Source organism: Spermophilus citellus (genome assembly GCF_964194105.1).
Source record: "Spermophilus citellus genome assembly, chromosome: 3".
In the NCBI taxonomy this organism is placed as follows: Eukaryota; Metazoa; Chordata; class Mammalia; order Rodentia; family Sciuridae; genus Spermophilus; species Spermophilus citellus.
Window position 1 is genome coordinate 81,084,720 of NC_138184.1, and position 24,687 is coordinate 81,109,406.

Genomic DNA, 24,687 nt, shown 5'->3' on the forward strand with positions numbered 1-24,687 from the left:
AGTTTTGCTAATTTGCTTAGGGCCTTCCTAAATTGTTGAGGCCCACTTTGGAACTTGCAATTCTCCTGCCTCAGCCTCCTGAGCTGCTGGGATTACAGGAGTGTGCCACCGCTCCTGGCTCAGATGTCTATCTTCTATTTTGTTCTTTCCTTCATATATTTTAGCCACAGTTTGAAAAGTTATGGTTTATCATTACACATCAAAAATGTAAGCAAATATATATATCTGTGTATATATATAAATATATATAATGTGTGTGTGTATGTGTGTGTGTGTATATATATATATATATATATATATATATACACACACACACATACACACACACACATATTTCTACTCTTTTGAGATATGCAACCTAACTTTATGTACTTTTTTTTTCTTTTGGTACCAAGGATTGAACCCAGGGATGCTTAAACACTGAGCCACATCCCTAACCCTTTTTCTAATATATATTTTTTAATTAGAGACAGGGTCTCACTGAGTTGCTTAGTGCCTCACTGAGTTGCTGAGGCTGGCTTTGAAATCAATTCTCCTGAGTCACTGGGATTATAAGCATGTGCTACCATGCCTGGCTTACCTACTTTAAAAAAAATTTTTTTTTTTAGTTATAGATGGACACAATACCATTATTTATTTTTATGCTGTGCTGAGGATTGAACCACATGGTAGGCAAGTGCTCTGCCACTGAACCACAAACCCAGCCAACATACTTTTGTTTTTAATCTTGTTTTTACAGCATCTTGGACACCACTCCATAGTAGTATATAGAGATAGTTTCATTCATTTATGTTTTTACTGCATAGTACTCTATTGTGTGGTTGTGCTATATGGTTTATTCAGCCCATTAATGGGCATTTGTGTAATTTCCAAATGAATTACAAGGAGGGTTACAATATATAGCCGTGTACATGCATCTTTTCCTATTTTTTGATGATCAGATTTTTTTTTAAAGAGAGAGAGAGAGAGAGAATTTTTTAATATTTATTTATTTTTAGTTATTGGCGGGCACAACATCTTTGTTTGTATGTGGTGCTGAGGATCGAACCCGGGCCGCACGCATGCCAGGGGAGCGCGCTACCGCTTGAGCCACATCCCCAGCCCTGATGATCAGTTTTAATGTTAATTTTTTTATGTTCTATCTTAAGAAATTGGTGGATGCTACTCATTATTAAGTTTTATTATGTATTAATATACATTTTATCATTTATGATTTTGGTCAGTATATTCATCATCTGAAAAGTACTGTTTTCAAGTAAAATTTTGGATAAAAAAAGAATTAGTGAACTCCTTTGTAACCTAGACCTATTTTAATCTCATACTTTCCTTAAAAACAATAGCTGGGCTGGGAATGTAGCTCAGAGGTAGAGCACTTAATCTAGCATGTACAAAGCCCTGGGTTCCATTCCCAGCAGAGTAAAAATAAAAATAAAAAAAATATATATATATATGGAAAAAAGGTATTTTAAAAACCACCCTAGCTAAGGTCTAGGGATGTGGCTTTGGGTTCAATCTCCAGCACACAAAAGTAAATACATAAATAGAAAACAGCTGAGTCAGGTGTGGTGGTGCATGTGTATAGTTCTAGCTATTCAGGGGGCTGAGGCAGGATTGCAAGTTGGAGGCCAGCCTGTGCAAATATGCAAGACCCTGTCTTAAAAATAAAAAGGGCCAGAATGAGGCTTAGTGGCAAAGCGGTTGCTTAGCATGTGTAAGGCCCTGGGTTCTACCAGTGGGGGGGGGGGCAGGAAGTGTGAGCTTGAAAGGAAGTCCTCGCCTACTCTTCTAGCCGTGGAAAAAGACCTTGATTGTAAATGCTGACCTGATGGATTTACTCTGTGACTTGTTGGGTTCTGCCCATCTTCTATATATCATTAACAACAAAAAATGGAAAAATTGAGTTGGCTTTGGGGGAAATGGAAAACAAATGAGATCGCATCTATGCTCTACAAGTTCTCTGCAGAGGTCAATCTGTGTCAGTAAAATTGTCACACATTAAATGAGGGCATTAGTGTTTCATGGCAGCTGAAACTATATCTAAACAGCTGATGACCTGCTTTCTAGATCTCATAAGTGTCTGCTTTTCAAATTCAGTTTTTAAAAATTGTCCTTTAAGGCTACAGCCAGGGGAATCAGGCTGAGGACAGGACAGACCATCACAGAAAAATGTTGATACTTGGAAGTGGATACTCATCATAATTTAAATCCCTAATACTGAAGTTTGGGCCACAACAGCAGGACATTGTACCTTATTGATTCTAGGAAGATGATAAATATGGGATCATGTCCTTTTTACAGTGTGCTCTGATGGTCTTTGAAATGAACCAGAGATCTAAAGTTCAATGTCATGGTTATTTAACTCAGGCAGCCATATTTTATTTGTCTCTATGCCCCAGCTTCTGGTTTTCTGCAAAATTCTACATGTCATTTTAAGTATATTTACAAAGAAGACACTTATAAATTATTTTTGCTTTGGATACATCTTAAAATTTGCAGCCCCTTGGGCTGGGGGTATAGCTCAGTCCTAAAGCACTTGTCTAATACGTGTGAGGCTCTGGCTTCCATCTCTAATACCACAACCAAACTGAACCAATTCAAACCATACCTACCACTCCTATCATAGCTACTGTGCCTACTATACCGCACTGCACCACACCATGCATACCATACCATCCACACTGCCCCACATCGTACCATCCCACACCATACTGTTCCTACCACACCATACATACCATACTGTACCAAATTGTACCATACTATACCATACTTTCCCACACCATCCCATACCATACTATACCACACCGTGTGCCTCTTATGAAGCTCTTTGGTTCTCTTCTCCTTTGCTGCAAAATAAAATTCAGGCTGCTGGTCTGCTTTTTGGATACGCTGTCTGGTCAGGACACTGAGCATAAGCCTTTGATCTTTCCTAGCGATCGCCCACTCCTGAGCTGCGTGAACATTCTTTGTCCCCAACATACCTCTGCTTGGGAATATAAAGAGGTGGAAATTTTTTCTAGATTTGTTGAAATAAAGTTTGACTCAAATAAGACTGGCAGTGAATCAGTGAGAAGACAGGTTACAATTCTGTCATTTTGTGCCTGCAAGGTGTGTGTTGCTTGAAGCTTGAGTCAGCCATGTGCGTCATGATGGGGTGCGTGTTATGTGACTGCGTTTGTAAGATACTCACCCTGCCTGGCGCCTTCTCCTCCCCCCTGCAACTTCCATGCTCTCATTTTTGTAAAAATTATTTTTTAGTTGTTGATGGACATTTATTTATTTATTTATTTATTTATTTATTTATTTATTTATTGATGCATGCGTGGTGCTGAGAATCGAACCCAGTGCCTCACACATGCTAGGCAAGCACTCTGCCCCCGGGCCCCAGCCCCAGCCCTCCCTGCACTCTTCCTTCTCCTTTTCCCTCTGTAGAAATTTCTTCTTCTTCTCCTTCTCCTTCTCCTCCTTCTCCTCTTCCTCCTCCTCCTCCTCTTCTTCCTCCTCCTCCTCTTCCTCCTTCTTCACAATATCTTTATTTTACATTTATGTGGTGCTGAGGATCAAACCCAGTGCCTCGTGCATGCTAGGCATGCACAGAGCTCTACCACAGAGCTAAGCCCCAGCCCTCTGCTTCTTGATCTATAACCCTCACTAGAGTCTCTTTTGGATCTTCACACTAGTATCTTTCAGTCTTTGTGCCAAAGTCTCTGAGATTCTCACTGGCTCAGATGCCATCCATCTCAGTCCAAGGACACAATCATATAGAACAAATATGTCTACCTGGAGCACCCTGTTTGGGGAAGAATAGTTCTCAAGGACAAGAGTTGTAACAAGCTGGGCAGATATGCCCAAAATATCTAACAAAAACTATAGACACTGGTAGTGGCAGTGACTTATCGCTTCATTCATTCAATATTTATTAAACAGACTCCACGTGTGCTCAGGTTCTGGGGATGGACATATGGCAGAGAACAAATCTTTTTTTTTTTTTTTTTTATGGAGCTTATGGTCAGTTGGGAGAGACAGTAAATTAAAGAAATGGTTAATTTTCAGGGAGATGATGGAGAAAATAGAGTAAATAAAAAAGGTGTGTTGCTGGGGATTACTGTTTTACATAGGTCTCTCTGATAAGGTGGCATTTGAGCAGGGATCTGAAGGAAATAAAAGAGCAAATCAGACATATAACCCCAGGAAGAACCTTTCAGGCAAAGGGAGCAGCATGTGCAAAGGCCCTTGTGTGCAGGCATGCTTCACATGTCCCACAGCAGCAGAGGCCACGGCATTTGAGTAGATGGGGAAGAGGGAAATGTAGGTGCAACAATGGCAGAGGGATCAAATCATGAAAGGCATTGTGGGTCAGGGGCAGACCTTTGAGTTTTACTTGGAGGAAGATGGAAAGTCTGTGAATTTTGACACTGGAAAATTCTGACACAGAAGTTTTGACCTTCTGGCTGCCTCTTGAAGGAAGGTTACAAGGGGACCAGGAAAGAGGCTGATTTAGTGATCTGAGCTGGGAGGTGATGGGGGTCTGGACAAGGGCCACAGCCATGGAGGTGGGTGGCTCCTGGAGCTATTCTAAGGCAGACTTGTCAATATTTGAAGGTAGCATTGATAGACTGTGATATTATGGAGCCGATGCAAGGATAAGATGAAAGTGTTTGGTTTGAGCAGTTGGTAGGATGCACTTGCTGTTTACGCAGGAGGCTGGAAGGAGCAGGTCTCAGGGAGGCCATCAGCTTTTATTTTGGACATGTTCAAGTTGGAACTGATTGTTTCACATCTCACTGGAGTAGAATCCTTTGATGCATTCTTGCCGTTACAATCAAGATTGGGCGAGGGTGTTCTTCCTAGTTTTTCTTCACCTGGCCAACATCGCCTCACTCTTGAGGCCCCAGCCTCTGGAACATTTTCTCAGGAAGGCCCTCCCTGTTCCCTGCTCCATTCCTGCGTAGCTTTTCCTGTTATATGAGCGCAGAGCTGCAAATTCTTTCTTTTATAGTACTTATCGTGCTGGAGTTCATGAATGATTTGTGTGGTTATTGGTTTAATGTACTACAAATTCTTAGAAGCAGATAACATTAGTGAGTCTGCTGGAATAAAGAGACGCAGCTGACAGGGCACAAAGAGGCACATTTGATCCTGTGTGTTGGTTATCATATGCATATTATCCAGGGAAATGGCTCAGCTCCGTCAGCTACGAAAGGACAGATAATCTCTTTTACTCTTTGTAGCCCCAGAATGCAGCAGTGAGCCTGGCACATAGTAGGCCTCCCAGTAGGTATTAGTGGATGTGTTGACTATGAGCCGTTCTCAATAGCGAGAGGAAGCTGTTGTTGGGTTCAGGCTGTTTGTGTTTATTCAGTGGAGAATAGTTACGGATGCTTGAGGAGTCTGGAGGAATATTCTGGGCTTGGCCTGAGATGTTCTGCTTTTCTACCTGTCTGTTTCCATTTAGAGCCCCTATTCAAGCCTCAGTGGGTGCATTTTAGCCTCTGAGCCCTAGAAGCTCTACTTCAGGTTTGCAGTGCTGAATTTCAGAAAGATCTTAGTTTTTGAACTTTCTGTTTGATTAAAAACAAAACCAAAAAAAAAAAACCAAAAAAACCCCAATACCATCAAAACAAAATAAAGGAAAAAAACTTCAAATCCAGAACAAGTCTCATACACCTTATTCCCTAGGGTCTTTTTTTTCCCGATGCTTCAAACTCATTTTCCTCAGTAATTTCATTTTTTAAGGCTCCTTCTATTCGTGAGCCTCTTTTCTGAAGTGGTCTGAGCAGATTTCGGTGTGCATGAGCATCGCAGGCGTTTCACTGAGGGCCATTTGGATGTCGTGGGTTCTTCTCGCAGCTCCGCGGGCCCCCGTGGCTCCAGGAGGAAGGCGGCCTGCAGCCTGCAGCCTGCAGTCCATTTGATTTCCTCAAAGTGATTGGTCCTGCTTAGGGGAGCTGTAAATTCTACTTTGAGATGGTTAGGTTTTGTGGAAACAAGACTTGAACTGCACCCCAGAGCTGTGTCTAGAATAATCACTCTTGCTGGGGACGTCTAGCAGAAATCTTCCCTTTGGTGATTAAACCACACTGCAGTGAGCAGCAACCCTGGCCAGGGCTCCACAGTGCTCCAGGAGACAGGCCAGTGCTGTAACCAGAATTTTCCATCTAGGCCTGAGCTCCCAGTTGCTTTGTAGAGCTGCTCCCTTCCTGGGGGCAGAACATTTCAGTGGTGAGAGATTTTATCCTGAAGGTTGAAAGCTTCATTCTGGAGAGATTTCTTTGTTTCTGGGGGTTATTTCCTTTCTCACCTGTGCATCGCCCCGTCCCCAGCTGTTTTTCTCCAGGGTGGTTCTGCTGCTGGCTGCCGCATCTTTTCAGTGTCAAGTGCCTTCTTGGATCCTCTCCCACCTCCGCCTGGTTTCTCCCCTTGACCTCTGATGACCTTGCTGCTTTCTGTCCATGACGTCTGTCCTGCTCTTTGACTGGCCTGTGGTGCAGCCTCCATCTCCTCTCAGCTCTTTCTTCCTTACCCTGTAACACGCCTCTTCCCAGACTTTGCAGCGACACTTTGGAAGGACACAGTGGCTTTCTGATTGGAATTCCAGTAGTCGTTTCTTAGCCTGGAGGAAGTTTCTGGGAAGAACTGAGGCTGGAGCACAGGGCTCCGTGGGTCCAGGTGAGACTGGAAGGCGCCTGCACGTGGGGAGCTGTGCCAGGACTGCCTGGCGTTGGAGGTGCATTTCCTCAGCCGGCCCCTCACTCCGCTGGCCCTCTGCACCCAGCCGGCTCCTCTGGCTTTAAACTCCTGGCTCTTTGGGCAGCACGTCATCGTCCTCCCAGATGACCCTTAGTGTGTGGCACTGTGGAGCTCTGGTTTCACCCTTTGGGTTGTGTATTCTACGATTTTCCTTGTCTGTCATCTTTCTTCAAACTCAAGTATTCAAAATAGGACCTATTATTTTCTCCTTCAAACCAAATGTCCCCTTTACTTGTTTCTGTTGGTGACACATTTATTCTGGCCTGGAAGTCTGGGATCCTTGCCTCCTTCTTCTCCTCTTTCTCTTGGATCTTACCATTTGGGAGGTCCTGTTGATTTTTCTCTCCTAATGTCCTCCGGTCCTAGGTGAAGGAAGGGCATTGCTTTGCTCTCTGTTGGGCTGCATATGGGGGGCATCCTGTTGCACCCCAAATATCATGAGGTGGGTTGTGTAACCCCAGACACTCAGAGAGATCAAGCCCTGTCCAGGACTGCCCCGATGGACCCTGGTGGCAACAGGATTGCAGCCTCCTGCCAGGGCTATGCCCTCCCACCTCCAAGATGCCACCTGCTCTTGCCCTATCTCCATTTTTCATTCTTGAAGTTCTAGTCAAGAGTCAGATCCAGTGGTTTGCAGTGAGTGTTCTGAAAGCCTGTGGGGTCTGTGGGGAGCAGGGATGCTGCAACCCCCCACCCTCCATACATAAGGATATTTCTGTGCAATGAAAACTTGACCCTTCCAAAATTGGTAAAGCCTCTGCCACTCAGAAGTGCATTGATGGCCAGGGCAGTGGCTTTTTGATGCTTTTTAGGGTTTAAAGGTGTGGTTCAGTCTCTGGCTCGTGCTCTGCCTGGGCTTGGGTAGTCAGATGATAATAATCAACTTCTGGTCCTTTCTGAGGGTTCACCGTTTGGGTGAAAACCTTTTGGATGTCTTTCTTAGGAAAACAGGGTACCTTGCAGCCTGGGTCCCACTTTACCTCATCTTTTTTGCTTCCTTTCTGGAATCTTACCCCAGCATCCCTGCAAGAACCAGTGGGGAGTGGGGATGGAGACAGTGACATGCGGTTCGACAGGTCATTACAGCCTTTTGTGCCCCAGTGGCTGCTGGTGAGAGGGAGGTCGTGGAAGGTGAGCCATGGCGGGATGTGTCCTTGAGGGCAGGGCTTGGGATGCCAGGGGCACTGGGCCTGTGCTTTGTGGGAGTCTCAGGGGCCCAGAGGCCTGCCTTGACTCTGTCTTTGTTCAAACCCTGCGTCTGTCTGGAAGAGGCAGTTGGGAACTTAGTGTAGGATAAGGACCACCTCTGGGGGCCCTGGTGGGTGGTCCAGCCAGAATGCCATGAGCCTCCATGAGGACTTCTCTGGCCTGGAACTCAGGATTTAGCCTGGCTAAGTGTTTCCTTATGTGCAAGATGGTGGTACCCCACATAGTAGCTAAGATCGAATTAGCACATGAGAAACATTATCTCTTTTTAATTTTTTTCAGTCCTCTTAAGGCACCTAAAAGGTCTTAGTAAGGTACTAACGAGTCTACCTCTAACACTTGCCTGTGTCTCTTTTTGTTACCAAGCCTCAGGTGTGCCCTGGTATCTATGTAGAATTTGATTACATTTTGCTCTTATATTCCTTTTCCTGGTCACCTTCTGTGTGCAGGAGGTGATATGATTTTCCTATATGCAATTTTTATATGAAATTTCCTTTAGAAATACATTTTATGAAGGCCAATTAAAGAAAACAAGTGGCATTACAGGCAGCGTGTGGAGAAGGCAAAGCATCTCAAAGGTGCTTTTCAAATGACCAGACTGAGAAATGCCTCTCTGGCATTTTGCCTGTGATGATTTTCCTTTCATATTGATGTCTCAGGTCACAGCATTTAAAAGGGATTTTTTTTTGTGGGTACCAGGGATTGAACCCAGGGGTGCTCGGCCACTGAGCCCCAGCCCCAGCCCTATTTTGTATTTTATTTAGAGACAGGGTTTCACTGAGTTGCTTAGCATCTCATCATTGCCAAGGCTGGCTTTGAACTCACGATCCTCCTTCCTTAGCCTCCCAAGCTGCTGGGATCACAGGCATGTGCCACTGCACCCAGCTTCAAAAAGGACTTTAAGTGAGGGGCCTGTGGTGCCAGACCTCACCTGGCAGGTCTGTGGTGTGTCCTCTCTGCCCTCTTTCTTCCTTCCTCTGTCTCTCCTTCTGTCCCCCCTCTCCCTCCATTCATTCATTTAGCAAATACTTTCGGAATGCCTATGGGGTGTTGGGTGTGGTGCTGGTTGTTGGCAGGGCAAGGCGGTCTGTGGTTCTCTCCGAGGGCAGCCAGACTTGTAAAGACAGAGCTGGGACACATTCTCACTTATGTGGACGCTAAAGCTGATCTCGGAGAAGGAGAGAGTAGAATAGTGGTTCCCAGAACCTGGAAGGGTGTGTGGGAGGGAGGATGGAGACAGAATGGTTGATGGGTGTACAGGGTGCAGCTGGACAGGAGGGATAACTTCTGATGTCTGTGGTACAATGCGCACTAGGGTAGCTATGGTTCACACCAACTAATTGGACGTGTCAAAATAGCTCAGAGGATTCTGAATGTACCCAGCCCTCAGAATGTTGTGTTCGAATGATATACCAGTTGCCCAGGTCTGGTCATTATACATTGTACACACACATTCAAGTGCCACACGGTCCCCATAAATACATTTACTCTCTGTCAATTAAAAGAAAAAGCCAGACCTGGGGTCCAGGGTGATAAGCATACTTGTGGAGGGTGGTCCTGCAGAGTGCTTGGCACCGAGGACCACGCTCCCCACTGCTAAGGGGGCCAAGGCTCTCCAGAAGAGGAAATACTTGAAGTGTCTTAAATAATAACTACCTGGGCTCTTCATGGTTGCTAAAGGCAGGGAAAGGGAATCCTGGGTGGAGGGACCAGCCCGTCCAAGAGCAGGAAGGCCTGAAGGAGTCCGTGTGGCCGAGACCCTGTCCTGTCTGTTGGTATGGCTGGGAGATCCACAGTCCTTCTCAAACTTCAGTGTGCATTTCAACTGCTTGGAAATGTTGTTAAAATGTGGGTTTTCAATAGGTAAATCTGGGGTCCAGGCCAAGTCTGTGTTTCTTTTATTAATTAATTAATCAATTAATTTTTTTGTGTGTGCCAGGGATTGAACCCAGGGGTGCTCTTAACCACTGAACCACATCCCCAGCCCGTTTTTGAATTTTTTATTTAGAGGCAGGGTCTCACTGAGTTGCTTGGGCCTCTCTTAAGTTGCTGAGGCTGGCTGTGAGCTCACGATTCTCCTGCCTGTACCTCCCGAGTTGCTGGGATTATAGGTATGCACCACCGTGCCTGGCTCTTTTTCTTTTTTCTTAAGGCTTCCAGAATGGGCTAATTACTTGCTCCCTAAAAACTGATGAGTGGTGATTGAGAAATCAGTATGGCCTGGGATGTCTGAGCCTCTGTTAGCTCCCATGCGATGCTGATGCGGCTGCTCCACAGGCTGCGCTGAGCAGCTGGGTGTGTCGTTCCTATAGTGATAATAATTTTGTGGCAACAGCCAGACCTGCTCATGTCCTCGATTGCAGTCCAGGCTCTGCTTTGTGATTTTCATGCATCTCATTTAACCCTTCCACTAACCCTGTGGGGTGGGTAATTAGTATTATCTCCATTTTCCACTTGAGGAAACTGGGGCACGGACAGGTTCAGTAGCATGATGGAGCAGAGGGGGTTGAGGCTAGAGGCAGAACTGTTTGGTAGAGCAATGAGAAAGCCTCTAGTGTCATTCTGGAAAACTCTTGACTTGATCTTGAAGAGGAGGGAGAGGTGGAAGGTGATTAGCCTGGGCGGGCTGGAGGAATCGACCTTTTATGGCAATGCCCTGACCTGTGCCTTCTGGGATTGAGTGTTGTGTGTAGTCTGGTCACGGGTGAAGGCCATGGAGGCCACAGTGCCTCCTGCCAGGCTCACTTTCAGCCAAGCTGCTAGTCCTTCCCATCCCTCACTCTGTTGCAGTTTTTCGTTGAAGTTCTGCTTCGTCAGCTTGATTGATTTTTAAATGACTGATTCAGTTCAGTGTTTGAACGTCTGTTTGAACCTCACCTTAATGACCTGTCTAAAAGTCAAGATTGAGCCTCCTTCCTAACGCTGCAGTGTGGGGCGGTGAGGCTGGCCCACTGCTGAAGGCTACACCAGCTCACAGAAGGCAAACGGCTTTGATTACTCAATCTGAGCTCATTTAAAGCATTTGAACGATCCTTTCACCATCAGAGTGCTCCACACATCCTGCTTGATTTCTTTCCAGATTCCAGGCAGCTGAACTCTTTTGTTATGAGCTGTGTGTCAAGACTGAATATTGCGTTTTGAAACCAGGAGTCAAGTACCAATTTAGATTCCTGACTTTTATACCTGTTTTTGGAATACAGATAAATGAAATGCAAGTAACACAGTCTGCCTTGGTGTGGACTGTCGACTCTGAATTCCTTGTAGAAATCTTTTTTTTTTTTTCTTTTTTTGTGCCAGGGATGGAACCCAGTGGTGTTTAACCAGTGAGCCCCACCCCCAGCCCTTTTTATATTTCAGGGTCCCACTAAGTTGCTCAGGGCCTTGCTAAGTTGCCGAGGCTGGCTTTGAACTTGTGATCCTGCCCCAGCCTCCCAAGCTGCTTGGATTATAGGCGTGAGCTACCACACCCAGCCCTTGTAGAAATCTTTAAGGGGAAGTCATTTTGGCATTTTCTGTAGAAAAATTGTTTCTCATTTTAGTCCACCTTTTACTTTCTTGATTTGCATATTTGTGATTTTCCATTGAAAACTAGACTTGGGGGATTGGAGCACAGCCCAGGGGTGAGGCCCTGCCTAGAGTGCATGTGAGGTCCCGGGTACAGTCCCCAGCACTGCAAAAACACATGAACCAGGCTTCTTGGAAACCAATGGCCCCTTGAAGAGGTGCTTTTTGTAATTTTGAAAATGAAACCTACCCTGGAATACCCTGGCCTGTCCCCTTCAGGCTTCAGTTGTCCTTTTCACCTCCTCAAGTCCCCTCTCTCTCAGGGCCAGTCCTGTCCTGACTGCCTGGTTAGTCTCTTCTTTTTGTGTTTCCTGCCTCCTTTTCCTGCACAGGTTCCAGACACTTGCTTAAAGAGTCCAGATGTGCTCACCCTCACGCCCTGGCTCTGTGCTCCAGGGCTGCTTCCATCTGGGTAGGGAGATCATAGGGCAGTGATTTCTTTCCAGGTTCCAGGCTGGCTGCCTGTGGCATTGACTTGGGTTTTTGGCATAGGACAAAATAGGATGGCAGTATCCTATTTTGCCAACAGAGCTGTTTGTGTGCCCACCATCCAGTGGCACCAAAACCACTTCTATCAACCTCAGGTTTCCAAATTCAAGAATTGTCACACCACTAGGTGGCGCCAGAAGGGTTTTCTTCTTATAAATATTCTGTCATTGAATATATAGAGGAAAAAAGCAGTCTAAAAGCAAAAACAGAAAACCCAAAAAACAGAAAGAGAAGGACTTCATGACCCCACCACCCTGATAGCATGTCACATTACCTTTTTGGTGTGTTTCCTTTTGCTGTTTCTTGTGAACAAAAGTGAATGCAAACATATAGCTTCTGTCGTGCATTGCTGTGGGAGTTTGATCTTTTCACTCAGCTCTCATCATCTTTCCAAGGCATTAAATGTCCTCCTAGAACACTTTAAAAAAACAGAAAAAATTTTTTTTTTTTTTTTTGAAACAGGGTCTTACTAAATGGCTCAGGCTGGCCTCCAAATTGCAGTTCTCCTGCCTCTGCCTCCCAAAGAACTGGGATTACAGGTGTGCCCCACCATGCCTGGCTTAGGACATTTAAAAAAATTGTTTCAGAACATTCTTTTGTATGAATAGACAGTAGTTAGGGAGCCCTTTCCTGTGGTACATTGATATTGTTCCCAGTGTTCTTGCTCCTGTTGATGCGGTGTGAGGATGGGCATTCTTGTAGCTATCAATACAACTCTGAACATTTCTTAGGATAAATTCCTCAAAGCAGAACACAGAGCTGGGCTTCTATTCCTCCTTCTTCTTTTGTGTGTGTGCTTTTGATGAAGATAACATTTACTTTTCTTTCTTTCTAGACACTACAACAACAGGAATGCAAACTTCTCTACAGTCGAAAAGAGGGTCAAAGGCAAGAAAATAAAAACAAAAATAGATATAAAAACATTCTGCCTTGTAAGTATCAGTATCCTTCCTCAGTAACAGTCACTGTGTCCTGGGGGCCATGCACTCTTGTTAACCAGGCCTAGGCCTTAGCCTCTTCAATTGGGAACAGTTTCCAAACTAATCAGCCGTAGTGGGGATTGACAGCCTCATTCACTGTGTTTCTATGATGGTGATGACCAAGTGCAGTTGCCACTGGGACGCCTCTTCTGTGGTCATTTCCTCCAGTTGGTGAACGTTCCAATGCCTCCGGTACTCCTCTTGAGGCTGTGATTGCTCGGGGTTAGGCCCTGCCAGGATCCCTGGGCTCTGAGATTTGCACCTTTCTTCCCTGTTGACTGGCTCACGAGTGTTGGGTTAGGTATACTTCCTTCCTGGGATTCTGTCCTCATTTGGGAAACAGACGAAGTCCCTCCTGTTGTTCTGCTCATAGACTCTCAGAGCTGAGTCACTAGAGGTAAAAGTGGGGACCTCCCTCTGCTCAGATGAGAACCTTGTGATATTCACAAAGCCATACCTCTTTCAGCAGGCAGATGCCACAACGCAGAGCCGAAGTTGACCCATTAGGGAGAAAAGCCCTGAAAGGATGTAGGCCCAGGACGAGGACTCCAGAGATGGTGCAGCACAAATTGTAGCTGGCCTCTTCATCAGGCTAATTCTGTGCCAAACTCTGTATCTTGGTGCCACTTAATCCATACCACATGCACCCCAAGCAGGCATTCTCATATCCCCACTGTGTAGACTGTTCAGGCAAGGCTGCAAGTAGGAGTGAGCGGCGGAAACTGGCCCAGAGCCCCTAGGCACCTCCTCAACTCTCCGGGGGCTCCAGAGCAGGGTCTCCAGGGGGAGCTCTGCAAGGCCATGTGTGGCAGGGGTGGGGGCAAGCGGAACTTCTGTTTATTTATATCCCCATGTACAAGGAGAGAAATTTAAATCTGATGCATAGATTGATGGCAACATATGCATAATATGTTTGGCCAACTTAAAAGGAAGGATTGTTTATAGATAATGTGTGTGTGTGTGTGTGTGTGTGTGTTCAAGATGGTTTGTTATTGGGGCATATGGTCACATTTGAAGAGCACTACTTCATATCTGATCAGGTCAGAGCCATTTTGTCAGTTAATACAAACTCACCGTGTGTGTATGTGTGCGTGTGCATGTGTGTGTGTGTGTGTGTGTGTGTGTGTGTGTGAACATAGGCATTCTCTGTCTGCGTGTATATGTATGTAAATGTGGTATGTATGTTTGTCACGTCCCTGAGGCTATTTGTGATGTGTGGGTGAGGACGGGGGAGCGAGGAGGTCCATTTCTAGTATTGATGAAAGGGGATAAGGAATTTGTAGAGAAGCAGTTTGAGCCACAGCGTGATCCCAGTGGGTTTGGGGAGCCTCATTCTTTTTCAGTTTTCACTCCTACTCATGGGGTCAGCTGGTACTCAACAGTAAGAAAGGAGTTAAGAAAAGATGAAGGGAATAATTATTTGCAGTTTCTAAATATAATATTGCCTCTTCCTCCCTTAAAAATTCCCAATCAAATGTTTTCTCTGACTCACAACTTCCTTCTTTCTTTCTTCCTTCCTTCCTTCCTTTCTTTTCATGGTGCTGGAAGTTGAACCCAGAGCCTCCTATATGCCAGGCAGGTGCTGTGCCACCAAGCTATGTTCCCAGCTCATATCTTATGTCTTTAAAGATGGGGTGCAATCCCAGCAACTCAGGAGGCTGAGGCAGGAAGATTTAAAATTTCAAGTTGAAGGCCAGCTTCAGTAACTTAGCAAGATCCTGTCTCAAAATAAAAAATAAAAAAGGGCCTGGGATATAGTTCAGTGGTAAAGTGCTCCTGGGTTAACTCTCCAGTATAAACAAACAAACAAACAAACAAACTTTTTAGTTTGAACAAATTTGGACAAAATTATTATAAAAATAGTATTGATGGTTCTCATGTGTTCACCATTTGGTTTTCATCATGATAGCATTCTGTCTATCCATAGTGCATTCTTAAAATAAGGAAATTTTTCTTTTTTTTTGAGACTGAGGATTGAACCCAGTGGCAATCTATAGCTGACCTACACCCCAGCCCTTTTCTAAGTTGCCCAGGCTGGCCTTGAGCCTGCAATCCTCCTGCCTCAGCCTCCTGAGTTGCTGTGATTACAGACATGTGCCACCATGCTTGGTTAAGACAAGGACTTTTTTTTTTTTTAATTGATTTTATGTTTTAAATACATGACAGCGGAATGCATTATAATTCTTATTACACATATAGAGCACAATTTTTCATATCTCTGTTTGTATATAAAGTATATTCACATTAATTCATGTCTTCATATGTGGACTTTGGATAATGATGTCCATCACATTCCACCATCATGCTAACCCCCTGCCCCTTCTCTTCCCCTCCCACCCCTCTGCCCTATCTAGAGTTTGTCTATTCCTCCCATGCTCTCCCTCCCTACCCCACTATGAATCAGCCTCCTTATATCAGAGAAAACATTCAGCATTTAAGACAAGGAAATTTTAAAGAAAGCATCGTATGGCATTCAGATCGTTGTGCTTATTTGAGGTTTAATGTTTTTTGTGGTTTTATCATTAAATGAGCAGAGCTTGGGCTGGTTGAGACAAAGTGGTTTGTGCAGAAGCTGTCTGAGTACTTACCTGGCTGGGTCCTTTTCTCTTTGCAGTTGATCATACCCGGGTTGTCCTCCATGATGGTGATCCCAACGAGCCTGTCTCTGATTACATTAACGCAAACATCATCATGGTAAGTTGCTTGTTGTGGTGTTTTTTTCTGGTCACACATTCTTAGACTGTTCTTGAATTTTACATTTTTCCTTGTGTCTTGAAAGCAACTTTCAAATGTGTAAGGGATTTTCTTCCTCGATTTCTAGCCTGAATTTGAAACCAAGTGCAACAATTCAAAGCCCAAAAAGAGTTACATTGCCACCCAAGGCTGCCTGCAAAACACAGTGAACGACTTTTGGCGGATGGTGTTCCAAGAGAACTCCCGAGTGATCGTTATGACAACAAAAGAAGTAGAGAGAGGAAAGGTATGTTTCATCATCTTCTCTTCTGATGATTTTTTTTGGGTGCTGGGGATTGAACTCAGGGGCACTCAACCACTGAGCCACATCCTCAGCCCTATTTTGTATTTTATTTAGAGACAGGGTCTCACTGAGTTGCTTAGCACCTCGCTTTTGCTGAGGCTGGCTTTGAACTCATGATCCTCCTGCTCAGCCTTCCAAGCTTAGGGATTAGAGGTGTGCGCCACCATGCCTGGATTTTCTGATTACTTTTTAATCCTGTGGTGTTGGGGATGGAACTCAGGGTCTTATCTGTGCTAGGAAAGTGCTCTACCTCTGAGCTATGCCTCCAGCCCTGAAAAAGTCTTTTTGAAGTGTGGATGAGTCAGGTGAGCTGTTTTATTAATTGAATAAACAAATTAAGCTCACTCTAACTAACCCTCTGGAGAAAAGGGAGTAAAGAAATTGGCTTAAGATGAGCGTGGTGTGGTTTTCTTTCTTTTTTCCGTATTGTTTTATGAATGCATTGTAGGTGCGAGTGCTGGTGGGATTCACTGTTACGTGTTTGTACATGCACACAGTATAGCAATGTGTTTTGGGCAGTACTACTACCTGGTATTTCCCCCGTGTGGTTTTCTGAATGTCTTCCACTTGGGCTTTTGGACCGTCTTGGATTTCTTAGGATCTGGTTATTGTTCACCTGTAGTTCCTCAAGTCCTTCCCTGCCCCAGCCTGTCCCAGGACATGGGTTTGTTAAATATACCCTTGGGCTGCTTAAAGTTGACAGGGCCACCAAGGCTTGGTTGGCTGGATCCAGTTTTCTTTTCCTGATGTTTCACTGGGACGGTTTCTTTTGCTGCGTCCTCAGTTGGTCTTTTCTCGGGCAGTGTGTGGTCTGCTCTTCGTCCTCTCCAGGGAATTTTTACAGCAGACATTGTGGGTTTCATCTCTAGATGTTGTATGGGGTCTTTTAACATCTTCTGTGTCTCTCTCACGGTAGGGTTTGACTGTTGTGCTTGTAGCTGGTGCACTGTGCACTGTGGACACCTTTGAGGCCAGATTTGACTGTGAAACAGAGATTTCCTCTAGCAGTGACATTAAGTATTCTTGAATCCACGGACCAGTTACCTCAGCTTCATAGTTTGTTTCAGGTGGGAGTTATCTGCCCAGAGTGTGGAAAGAAGACGCAAGCCCTCTGTCCTGCTTCTTTTTTTGGTACTGGGGATTGAACTTGGGCACTTGACCACTGAGCCACACCCCCAGCCCTATTTTGTATTTTATTTAGAGACAGGGTCTCACTGAGTTGCTTAGTACCTCGCTGTTGCTGAGGCTGGCTTGGAACTCGCAATCCTCCTGCCTTAGCCTCCTGAGCCACTGGGATGACAGGTATGTCCCACCTTGTCCAGTTGTCCTGCTTCTTGAGTGACTGGAGTTATAGGAGTCTTCTCTTCTCAGAGGACCTGGGGGCTATGAAGGGGCCTTGTGTTGCTTCAAAGGAATCAGTATCAGTCTGTCAGAAGGTAAGCTCTGAGAGCAGACAGACATTGGGCTAAATCACTGCCCAGTCCTCTCCACCTGATCTCTTCTGTCTTTTCCTGCTTTTCCATTCTTTCTTTTCTCTTTGGGGGTGCAGAGAGAGTGGCACGGTGGCTTTTATCCTTGCCACAGCCTTTGTGACAGCCTTCTGTTGGTGTTCACTAGTACACAGAAGGAAAATCGGACTGTGGACTCTGACTTTAAGAGATAATGTATTAGCATTCACATTTCTGCATTTGTTTGCCAAGGTTTGCACGACCGTTTGGAAAACTAGGAGGAGGGCTGTAGCAATTTGCGGATGTTTAAAGTCAGTTCTTTTCAGAGCCATGGTTTAATTTTGTGTCCTCTGTCGAGGTCTCTGTAATGATTGGAATAGTTGCCAAATTGATTGGCTGGTCACAGCATCAAGTTCAATTCGCATTAGAAGGGTTTATTTAGGGAAATTAAAAATTGTTTCAAATCTGTCAAAAGGTGTTTGGATCTACCAAATATTGGAGGCAAAGGTAAATTCAGATTAATAATAAGAAATCACATTCTTCTGTTATTTTATTTCACAGTGCTGGGTATCAAACTTAGGGCATCATGCTTGCTGGGCAAGCACTTCACAACTGAACTACACCCAGTCCCACAACCTTTTATCGAACTTTCCACCTGCCATATTTATTTTCGTTTGATTCACCATTGACTGTGGGGCCTGCAGCTGAGCTCTTCTTTTTAGTTTTGTAACTGTAAATTTATCTCTTTTCTTAATACACACACTGAGTTTCTCTTGCTGATATTCATGTCTTGGTGGTTGGGAAGGTGAGTGGAGTAGGTGACAGCATTCTTCTCTCCGGCTACCTCCCCAGGTAGATAGACTCATCTCCATTGAGCAAAACAGCCTCCTTTTTGGCAACAGGAGTGCTTTCTTTGGTGCTATATTTTTCAATCCTCCTGCTCTGAAGCCGGCAGCTAGCGCAGGCTTGGTGTTCCCAGCTCAGGGAAGGTGACGGGAGGAGTAGCTGTCAGCTGGGGCTGGATATAGGAAGAGCAGCTGGTTCGGAACCCAGAGGCCACCTGTCTGTGATAGAGTTATTCACGCGTGGGTTGATAAGGCATGGAGTCCTCCTACACTGGCGCGGAAATGAACCAGACAGCCCGACTTACCGGGCAGCCCATCCACCTCCGGAGTCCTTGCTTGCCTTCCCTCCAGAGCGGGGCAGAGCGCTGGGATTCAAAATGCAGTGGTTGCCAGTCGGTACTCTCAGTTCCATGGGGCCCTCCCTCTTTGCCTCTGTTTTCTTTGAAGATAGCGAGCAAGCCTAGACTCTGTTTCACCTTGGCCTGGATAGGTCCATTCTGCCTTGACCCCTTTTCACGTCCCCTCTGAGCACCTACTTTCCTTATTCCAACTCTTCTTTCCTTTTGGAAAACCTAACAGGTGCTGAACAGGCCTTTCCCATGTCTGCGGTCATTAAGCATGGTGGGAACACGTGCTTGCTGCTGGTTTAGGTTTTGTTGTTTTTCAGGTTCACAGAAATGAACACTCTCTCCTCTGCTCCCTTTTAGAGCAAATGTGTCAAGTACTGGCCTGATGAGTATGCACTAAAAGAATATGGGGTCATGCGCGTACGGAACGTCAAAGAAAGTGCTGCTCACGACTACACGCTAAGAGAGCTGAAACTTTCCAAGGTTGGACAAGTAAGTATATTGTCGTTTTTAGAGACTTTGGTAACTGTCATATGCAGTCATCCAGGGTCTTGCAGTTACTTGTGTTCGATGCACGCATGCATTTCTTCACCCATAGGTGCAGTAGCCGTTTATTAGAAACCTTCCATATACCACGTGTAGTTCAGGCACCGATGGCACATTGTGAACAAAACAAAGTCCCTGCCCACACAGAGTCCAGAGAGGGGGCAGATTTAAAAGCCATGACCAGCTAAATTTTTTGATTATAGGTCTGTGAAGACTGCAGGTGGTACTTTCGAGAGTGAATGGGGAGCGCCTCTCTAAGAAAGTGATACTTGAGCTGAGACCCCAAGAGCAAAGGCTGTGAGGCCCAGTTTGTAGTCGGTTCCACACAGAAGATCTTCTGTATTGCATGTGGGTTGGGATTGGGCCCAGTGACTTTCTACAAAACAAAGTAGGATTTGGTTTGAATTCATTTTAATTCTCTCTCTAGAAGGACTTATTTACTCAGGACCTTTTGGGGACACAAAGAAGGAAACCACTTTTGTCCTCATGGAGTTGCGATTACAGAGCAGTGAGAAGCCGCATATATGGGTAGTTGTGCCCCAGAGCAGACACGGGCTGTAGCACACATCTAAAGTGCCATGGTACCCCAGAGACAGCTTCCTTCTGGCTGGAGTATCAGGGAGACCATCCTAGGAGAGCCCCCTTTAAGGGCTTGGTTTCTGAGGAAGAAGGTGGCAAGCAGAGGGCCTCCTAGGCTAGAGCAGTGTTCGAGCCACAACACTGAAGCGCACACTGTAGGGAATGGGACTCGGGGAATGAAGGTGACGGGGAAGGGGAGGGGGCGTTGGGGAGATGAACTTGGGCAGACAGAGGTTGGGAGCAAGTTGGGAAGTCTGGACTATTGTGTTAGGAGATTGGACTTTACCAGTCAGTCCTCATAGAACTGTGCCATTTCTTGTGCCAGGTGAGCTGTGTGTCAGGAAGGTCTGACAGCCCTGGGGTGGGGGTCGGGACTGACCTCATGGCTAGGAGGCCTCTGGTGGTCTGGGTTCCTTCTGTGACGTGGGTGTTGTGTAAATACCAGGGTAAGCGAGAGAAGGAGCAGCACATGTGAGCTACTCCCGGGGGGTGGGGGTGGGGTGCCTGCAGGTCGAGGGGTGGTGTGGCTCTTGCAGGGAGGAGAGGGATCAAAGACATCCTAGAGGTCTGTGTGAAGGGACCATGGCTCTGTGGCAGATGGCAGAGATGCTGGAGGAACTGTTGTGTTTTGGACACATTGAGCTGAGCACCTGAGCAGAGATGGCCATCAGCCATTTGGACATTCATTGATTCATTAATTCAGAGAAATTTGTCGAATGACCTCTTGGTTCCTAGTACTCTGTTGCTTGCAAGAGACAGAGTTGGGGAACAAAACAGATAATGTCACTGCTCTCCTGAGCTTACACTCTCCTGGCTGGAAATCCACTACCCAGTGATTGCACACACAAATATATCACTATAAACTGTAATCAGGCTAGAAAGGAGAGCTCCAGGGTTTGGGTGGGGAGGGCGTGGAAATGCTGTCAATCACAGAAATCTGAGAGGAGCTGGACAAGTAGCTGTTGAATAGAGATGAGAGGCTTCAAGGACACTGGATCAAGGTTCCAACTGATAAACTGCCCACCTCTCATTGTCAGGTGTTTCTAAGTAGCAGGTGGATTTTTCCTCGTGTTGGTGGCAAACCATTTGTCTAGTTACCAGATGCTATTGAGAAGCAGGAATGGGAAATATTGATGTGGGTTTGTGTTGTGTACCCTGACTGGGATGTTGACATGGGACTGGTTGTGTCTCCTGCATTGCTGATAGCATATTGCCCCTCCCCACCTCCTTGAACCCAGGGATGCTCTACCTCTGAGCTCCATCCCAGCCCTTTTAAAATTTTATTTTGAGATAGGGTCTTGCTAAGTTGCTGAAGCTGGCCTTGAACTTGTGATCCTCCTGCCTCAGCCTCCTGAGTAGCTGGGATTATAGGCATGCGCCCAGGCCAGGCTGTGTATCATCTGCTTCTTGTAGAGCATTTTGTGTGCTACAATGTGATCTCCTTTAAGCTAACTGCCCAGGAAGGAGGAAGACAGGCAGGGACCCTCTAACTGCTTACTAAGGGGCTGTGTGGATGCTCGAAGGGGCTTGGGCAGGTCTCCTCTTCCTTGACTGGCCTCTCTGTGACCTGTGTAGCCACTTGATTTTTAGGCTGCTCGGTAGCATCAAGGCATGTTCCCCCCATGGCATCAGCAAGTTGAATGTGTACAATTCAAGGGATGATCATAACTGTGGCTCAGATCCCATGGATGTACCCGAGTTCCCTGGTGGGGTCTAGTTGCAGCTCTCTCTCTCTCTTTAAATACCTTTAAAAAATGTCACTTTGCTTCTTCGATTGTGTCCAGAAGCCATGGCAGTGAATGGTTCCACTTCAGTTCCCTAATCGGGATAGAGCCTGCAACATGGTACTTTTTGTAATCTAGATGCCATTTTTGTTGTTGTTGTTGTTTTTAATTATTTAATTGTAAATAGACTGATGTCTTTATTTTATTTATTTTTATGCGGTGCAGAGGGTTGAACCCAGTGCCTCACATGTGCTGGGCAAACGCTCTACCACTGAGCCCCAGCCCCAGCCCCTAGATGTCATTGTTGATCTTTATGAATTACCACTGTCTTCAAAATAGCCACGGGTGCCAAGCTGTTTGCTGTTTGTGGGGCAGAGGCTGCGTGTTTTAGCTCATTTCATCCTCACTGTTGTTTTGTCAAGAGGGAGATTATTATTTCCATTTTGCAAATTAAAGTGAGGCTTCGATATGCTCAAGGCCTCAGTGAGCCTGATTGCCTGGGACCTGCGCCTGAATCTAGGCACTGGACTTGCAAGCCTGACTTCTTTCTCCTTGGCACTAAACAAAGTTTAAAGCATCACAGTGATGCTGTAATGCAAGCGTATGTGTGTGCCTGGCGGGAGGTTGGGTATAAAAGACCATAGTGTCTTGAGGGAGCACCTGTTTCCTCAGCTGCTGAGAGGAGGGACCTTGGTCCTTGAAAACCTCGGTTGCCTCTGGAGGTGAGTGCCACATAGATGAGGAGGAGTGGGGACATTTCTTGTGTGGATGGAGAAAGAGTTGGGACTGGAGTTGCCCTCTGCCGCCCAGCTCAGTCCTTCCGACGGGCGTGAGTGGCCCCATCGCTGCCCAGTCGACCCCCGCCGCAGCCCCTGGAGCTGACATAGAGCCCTGGGAAGTGGTGCCACTGGCATGCCAAGGACTAGGGAAGCCGGCATCAGGCGCCTCCTCAATCCCTTGATTTATTTAATTCTTTTCTGGTTTTTCTTGGCTCTACTCCAGGGCAATACGGAGAGAACCGTCTGGCAGTACCACTTTCGGACCTGGCCGGACCATGGTGTGCCCAGCGACCCCGGGGGCGTGCTGGACTTCCTGGAGGAGGTCCACCACAAGCAGGAGAGCATCATGGACGCCGGCCCCGTGGTGGTTCACTGCAGGTGATAGCCACAGCCTGTCCCGGGCTCCTCTAGGGCTGGCTTTTACTAACCCACGCTGGTGCTTTAACCGTACGAAGCCTTTAATATCTAGGATGGTAACGTGAGTCGTGGGCAAACTGCTGCAGGTGCCTTTTTGCCCCCAAATCTGTTTCTCACAGGCCCTGCAGGTCTGTTGGATGGGGGTGGGTGGACACAGCCTGATTCTTAAGGATCCCTCAATCTAGTTGTTTTTGCTTAGTTTTCCTTTTAACATAATAATTTAGGATTCATGTGTTTGATTGTGTTTCTATTCTCTTTTACCATGTAAAGGATATCTAGTTTCCCCTGACAATATGCTTATTTGCTTCCTGAGAGTCTGACCTCTTCCCACCTGGGCCCGTGGTCCCAGCTGTGCCAGTGGTCCCAGCTGTGCCATGGCCTCTGTAGCACTTTGTGGGCTGCTGGTGCCCCTTTTCAGGCTTCATGATTATACTGGGGAGAGTTTGGTTTCCTAAATCTTATTCATATGTTGGGCAAGTAGGTGTGTATGAAACTTTATTCATTTTTTTAAAAAACTATTATTTATTGAACACTTACTCAGTGCCAGCCTCGGAGATCAGTGTTTCTCATACGTCATTCATGTTTGAATCTCACAGCAGCCTTATAAGGAGTGTGCTTCTGTCCCCATTTCATGGATGAGAAACAGGAGCAGAGAGGTGAAGGGACTTGCCTCAGGTGCGCTGAACTGGGGAAGCTGGACTCTGAGTGCAGGTCGCGCTGACCCCAAAGCCCTGTGCTCCTGGCTGACATATTCACAGATATAAATAGACCGTCTTATAAATACTCCCAAGAGCACACTTTCTTTCCGTTAGTATAAGCAGCTTGGTTTTGAGTGTAAAACCCCCAGGAGTGACTGTCTGTCCCTGCTTTTGTCCTTCTGCCTACAGTGCTGGAATTGGCCGGACAGGGACGTTCATTGTGATTGATATCCTTATCGACATCATCAGAGAGAAAGGTAGGTCACCTGGAGGGCAGGAAGCCACACTTCTTGTTTGTAGGTTATGGAAAGGAAGCATCAGGGAATACAGCCTGGGGAAGACAATTCAAATGTGAAATTTTTTTCATTAAAAATCTGGGCCAAAGACTTCCCCTTTGGGTATGTTTGCCTGGGAACCAAGTGATGCTGTTGGACCCTTTACACAAAATGAAGCCCAGGAGCTGTGGCCTCTGTTGCTGACCCTCTATTGAACACGCAATAGGGTCTCTCCCAGCCACCCAGTGCTTGGGAGGTCCACTGGGAGGGGAGGGAATTGTGACCTCCAGCACTCTGTCATGTCATCTGCTGGCACTGCTTAGAAGTCCAAGTCTTTACTGCTCCAGCTGAATCTGTCCCAGGGCCACAGATTCAGTTGGAGCAGTAAAGCCCAAATCTGCTTTCCCCCCAGGTCTGCCGTAAGATGTGCATTGAGCAGTGCGTCCTGGCTCTGTGTTTCCCCTGCCTCCTCACGGTATCTACTTTGTAGGTGTCGACTGTGACATTGACGTTCCCAAAACCATACAGATGGTGCGATCTCAGAGGTCAGGGATGGTTCAGACAGAAGCACAGTACCGGTTTATCTATATGGCCGTCCAGCATTATATTGAAACACTACAGCGCAGGATCGAGGAAGAGCAGGTACTGGGTCTGGCAGGGCCGGCGTGCGGGTTTCCTTTCCTTTCTGGGTGTCTTGCACACGCTATCCTTTTCAGCAAGAAATTGTAGCTATTCTCCAGTTCATAGGACTGGGTTTTCAATCCAGAAGAGCGTAGGGAGGGCACCGGTGCCATCATCCTGTCTGACGGGTTGAGGCTCTGCCATGAGGAAAGGTCACGATTGTCCCAGGGACACTTCGCAAGCTGAGAACTCAGAGCCTGGAAGTTTTCAGCCTGTTCCAGTATTGAATTGGGTCACGTTTATCCTGCTTCCATTTCTTAAAATGAATACCTCACTCTTAATAGCACATGGCAGTCTGAACCACTCATTTAGTTGAGTTGGAAAC

At 46.1% G+C, this 24,687-nt stretch overlaps 1 protein-coding gene across 2 annotated transcripts in view; it reads left to right on the forward strand.

Moving 5' to 3' along the window:
* The window catches only part of PTPN11 (protein tyrosine phosphatase non-receptor type 11), an 88,079-nt gene that overhangs the window by 42,890 nt on the left and 20,502 nt on the right, over positions 1–24,687 (forward strand). The window contains exons 7-13 of one of the 2 annotated variants that reach the window (XM_081287996.1): positions 12,842–12,938; positions 15,601–15,680; positions 15,808–15,966; positions 19,024–19,155; positions 22,503–22,669; positions 23,596–23,663; positions 24,172–24,323. In XM_081287996.1, the coding sequence (XP_081144122.1) occupies positions 12,842–12,938; positions 15,601–15,680; positions 15,808–15,966; positions 19,024–19,155; positions 22,503–22,669; positions 23,596–23,663; positions 24,172–24,323 (855 nt within the window). The remainder of the gene's footprint in view (positions 1–12,841; positions 12,939–15,600; positions 15,681–15,807; positions 15,967–19,023; positions 19,156–22,502; positions 22,670–23,595; positions 23,664–24,171; positions 24,324–24,687) is intronic. The other variant, XM_081287997.1, reaches the window with a different exon arrangement.